The sequence below is a fragment of the Sorex araneus genome, chromosome 6 (genome assembly GCF_027595985.1).
Source record: "Sorex araneus isolate mSorAra2 chromosome 6, mSorAra2.pri, whole genome shotgun sequence".
In the NCBI taxonomy this organism is placed as follows: Eukaryota; Metazoa; Chordata; class Mammalia; order Eulipotyphla; family Soricidae; genus Sorex; species Sorex araneus.
The window spans coordinates 120,513,585-120,518,548 of NC_073307.1; the positions used below are offsets into that span (position 1 = coordinate 120,513,585).

At 40.4% G+C, this 4,964-nt stretch overlaps 1 protein-coding gene across 1 annotated transcript; it reads right to left on the reverse strand.

Moving 5' to 3' along the window:
* Positions 1-3,687: 3,687 nt before the first annotated feature.
* Positions 3,688-4,740, reverse strand: LOC101548123 (mas-related G-protein coupled receptor member X2-like). Its single transcript, XM_004607929.3, has one exon. The coding sequence runs from the start codon at positions 4,738-4,740 to the stop codon at positions 3,688-3,690; it is 1,053 nt and encodes a 350-aa protein (XP_004607986.3).
* Between the last annotated feature and the right edge of the window lie 224 nt (positions 4,741-4,964).

The window sequence follows — 4,964 nt, forward strand, 5'->3', positions numbered from 1 at the left end:
TACTGGTGCATACTCAAGCAAATCGATGAGCAACAGGATGACAAGTGATACAAGTGATACTCTATATGAAATATATACTATCAAAATGAAAGTAAACTGGTTTAACTATACAATGAAAGGGGACTCAGCTTTAAAAGGGGATGTATAACTAAACAACTACCCCCACCACTATTAATAGCATAGGATCCAAACTACAACAACCAAATTAAAAAAATACATCCGTCAAGGTGTCAGGTTGGTGTGATGGAAGGAACTCAGATCATTGAAGAGATGGGGTCATAGGATAGTGGGATTGGAGGTGGGAACATTGTAAAGTGTTTAATAAAAATGAAAAATAGAATAAAAAAGGGACAAACTACTACTGATGAAGGAAATACAATGACATGGTCAATTAACCAAAAGTATTTTTGGGTGTAAAAGGAAGTAGAAACAAAAATGTTTAATATGATCATAACTATATGAAGTCAAGTATCAATAAAAAACAATGTGATAAAGAGGAACAATAATAACTCTGGAGCATGATGACTAGGAAGCATGTGAGGGTCTTTCAAAGGTGATAAGAACAAATTTACATCTTGATTGGGGTCTGAGTCACTTGAGTGTAGTCTTTTCTGAGACACAATGAACAGCACAGTTTTATTTTTTTGTTTGTGGACCACACCTTGCAGCACTCAGGAATTACTTTTGGTTCTGTTCAGAGAACACCCCTGTTGGTGCTCAGAAAAACAAATGTTGTGCTGAGAATTGAACCCAGCTTGTGTGTATGTAAGGCAAGAGCCTTCCTTGTTGTACTCTCTCTCTGATCCAAACTGCACAGTTTTGTCTTCATTGGCACATAATTCTAATTATGCTTCAATAAAACTATTATAAATATAGTATTTATATTTCTCACTTAAAGAATATGTGCAAAATCTTTTATATGTAATTAGGTTAATGACATATATGTATTTTGAATATTACAAAATGCAAATAAACTAGACACAAACTCTCTATTCCAGGAAAATATTGTCTGGCAAACATACTGGAAACCTGTCATGAAGGATTAGAGGACCCAGAGAGGGAGAATCAGGGCACAGGTAAAGGGGAAGAATGAGAAGTGCACTTGGGATTAAGTAGAGGCAAGTGAACAGAGATGATAGGAAGATAAGTACCTTAAATTATAATTATTGATATGGTTTGACATTACTGATTTAGTTAACAAGCTTAACTTTTCTTTTCTTTTTGGGTCACACCCAGGGAGGTACAGGGGTTACTCCTGGCTTTGCACTCAGGGATTACTCCTGGCGGTACTCAGGGGACCATAGGGGATGCTGGGAATTGAACCCAGATCAGCCACGTGCAAGGCAACCGCCCTACCCACTGTGCTACTGCTCAAGCACCAACAATAAACTTAACTTTAGGCATAAAAAACTGAAGATAGTAAAGTCAATAAACTGAATGATGGCAAGTCAAATTAGGTATATGGATCTAATTCGTTCTTAACATAAAATTATCTATTTATTATTCATCAAGTTATTTATTTAATCAATTACTTTCGGTTCTGTTCAGAGAACACCCCTGTTGGTGCTCTCTGTATCAAGTCAGGAAGATATTCTAAAGCCTTTGCATTCAAGGAAGGCCATTTTTGGTAGCTAACTTGAACTCTTATCTTTATTTATTTATTTATTTATTTTTAATTAGTGAATCACTGTGAGGGTACAGTTACAGATTTATACACTTTTGTGCTTATGATTCCCTCATACAAAGTTTGGGACCCCATCCCTTCACCAGTGCCCATTCTCCACCACCAGTAAACCCAGCATCCCTCCCACCCTCCCCAATCCCATCTCCCCCCCACCCCATTCTGCCACTGTGGCAGGGCATGCCCTTCTGTTATCTCTCTCTAATTAGCTGTTGAAGTTTGCAATAAAGGTGTTGAGTGGCCACTGTGCTCAGTCTCTAGCCCTCATTCAGCCCGAAACTCCCTTCCCCCACATGGCCTTCAACTACATTATAGTTGGTGATCCCTTCTCTGAGTTGCCCTTTCCCCAGAATGTGAGGTCAGTCTCCAAGCCATGGAGTCAACCTCCTGGTACTTATTTCTATGATTCTTGGGTGTTAGTCTCCCACTCTGTTATTCTATATGCCATAGATGAGTGCAATCTTTCTGTCTGTCTCTCTCTTTCTGACTCATTTCACTCAGCATGAAACTTTTCATGCTGATCCACTTGAATACAAAATTCATGACCTCCTTTTTACTAACAGCTGCATAGTATTCCATTGTATAGATGTACCAAAGTTTCCTCAACCAGTCATCCGTTCTAGGGCATTCGGGTTTTTTCCAGATTCTGGCTATTGTAAACAGTGCTGCAATGAACATACATGTGCAGATGTTGTTTCGATTATACTTTTTTGCATCTCTGGGATATATTCCCAGCAGTGGTATTGCTGGGTCAAATGGGAGCTCAACCTCTAGTTTTTTGAGAATCGTCCATATTGTTTTCCAGAAGGGCTGAACCAGTCGGCATTCCCACCAGCAGTGTAGAAGGGTCCCTTTCTCCCCACATCCTCTCCAACAGCGGTTGCTTTTGTTCTTTTGGCTGTGTGCTAGTCTCTGTGGTGTGAGGTGGTATCTCGTGGTTGTTTTGATATGCATCTCTCTGATGATTAGTGATGTAGAGCACTTTTTCATGTGCCTTTTGGCCATTCGTATTTCTTCCTTGGTAAAGTTTCTGTTCATTTCTTCGCCCCATTTTTTAATGGGTTGGATGTTTTCTTCTTGTAGAGTTCAACCAGTGCTTTATATACCATTGATATCAACCCCTTATCTGATGGGTATTGTGTAAATATCCTTTCCCATTCTGTGGATAGTCTTTGGATTCTGGTCACTATATGTTTTGCGGTGCAGAAGCTTTTTAGTTTAATGTAGTCCCATTTGTTGATCTCTGTTTTTACTAGATTGCTTAGTTCCATGTCACCTTTGAAGATACCTTTATCTTCAATATCGTGGAGGGTTTTGCCGACCTTGTCTTCAATGTACCTTATGGTTTGTGGTCGAATGTTGAGGTCTTTAATCCATTTTGATCTGACTTTTGTGCATGGTGTCAGGTCAAGGTCTAAGCCCATTTTTTTGCATGTGGTTGTCCAGTTGTGCCAGCACCATTTGTTAAAGAGGCTTTCCTTGCTCCACTTCACATCTCTTGCTCCCTTATCAAAGATTAGATGATCATACATTTGGGGTTGTATGTAGGGATATTCCACCCTGTTCCATTGGTCTATGGCTCTGCCTTTTGAACTCTTATCTTTTAATTTTCACTAAAGTTTGTATGAACATGATGACTCTTGTCAAAAAAATTAATGTTCTTTGAATCCCTCTCAAGTACCAAAGAATTTAGCTCTTTTCTGATATGTTTTCAATATCTGCTGAGGGAGGAATTTTCAAAATGGGACATTCCCGGACTCTTGTTTAGTAAATCTCATTTTAGAGAAGATGAATATTATGGTTTAGGGTATCCCTGAATGTCTGTCTTCAAGGTCATAGGCATAATGTGATCTAGGGTGTGTCAAACCATCTTCATTAGGAAGAAGATTATTTTGACTTTTAAGACGAGGCCAAAATTCAGATAAAATATGAGAAAACTTCCTAAACTGAAGGGATAAAGTTGGGTCTTAAAGTCACATCAATATGGCTAAATTGGCAGATCTGAATTATGATATTTGACTGTTCCTGGACATCTCCAGGGTTCCCTGAGGAGTGCTGCCTTCACTTCCATCCACCTCAGGAACATCTTCAAATGCCCTCTGCAGAACCAACCTCAGGGCCTGCCTTCTACGCGTACGCCACTTCCTATAAGAGCCAACAAAGAAATAAATGATGGGGTTGGCACAGCTGTTGACACAGGTTAGTACTTTTGCAACTTCAATAAAGTCATTGGGGAGCATGTGAGACCCTTCTAGGAACCAGAATATGAGAAACCAGTGGATTCCCCAGGGCAAACCACAGAGGAGGAAGACCAGAACTGTGAGCCCAAGGGTCATATACAGCCTGGTGAGCTTTATCCGCTGGGAGCCACACAGCAATCTGATCAGCAAGGCTAGGCTGGATCCAGAGAGAAGCGCACATGAGAGAATCAGCCACACAGCAATGATGATATCATTTTGCATACACGAATTTCGATTACAATTTCCAAATGTGCTGTGACAGTAATTCTCATGCAATATGGTCAGCAGCAGGGACAGGGCCCAGAGCAGGGCACACATGACAGCTGACATGTGTTTTGGGCGGTGGAAACGGTGCCAGAAGGGACACAAGACTGACAAGCATCGCTCAGTACTGATGACACTAAGAATGCTCAATCCTGTGATATAGGCAAAGTTCTTCGTGATGATGGCAATTCTGCGGATGGAGATGGCGATCAATTCTAAGTCACCAATAAGTCTTCCCAAGTGAAATAGAAACTGGACAGTGAGGAAGAGAAAATCAGAGGCAGCCAAGTTGAGGATGTAGACATAGAAAGCAGTCCTCTCTATCTGGAAGGCCAGGAGCTGGAGTACTATTCCATTTCCTGCCAGCCCAACCACAGAGATGATGACGGCCAGTAAGTCTAGCGTTAGGATCTGCATGTTGTACACTGTTTGAAAGATCTCCTTACTTCCATTTAATGTTTTAAGATTGGTCCCCCAAACTGGGGTAGTTGACTCCAGGCTCACAAACTCGCCACTGGAATTTCTGGAAATGAAAAGACAAACAAGCGAGATCATTGATTCTTATTACCACAATATTAGCTGAATGACCAATGACTGTTGCCACATCATATAAGAAAGAATTAAAGGTTCGCAGAGATTAGGGTTCATTTTGAAGGTCTCACAAATTTGACTTGTCTACTGAAACACAATCCTCCCTACAAGAGAATATTTCATTTTCCTAACGTCCTTTCTTACCACCATAAGCTCTATTATGTTACCCAAAGGGAAGGGAAAGGAAG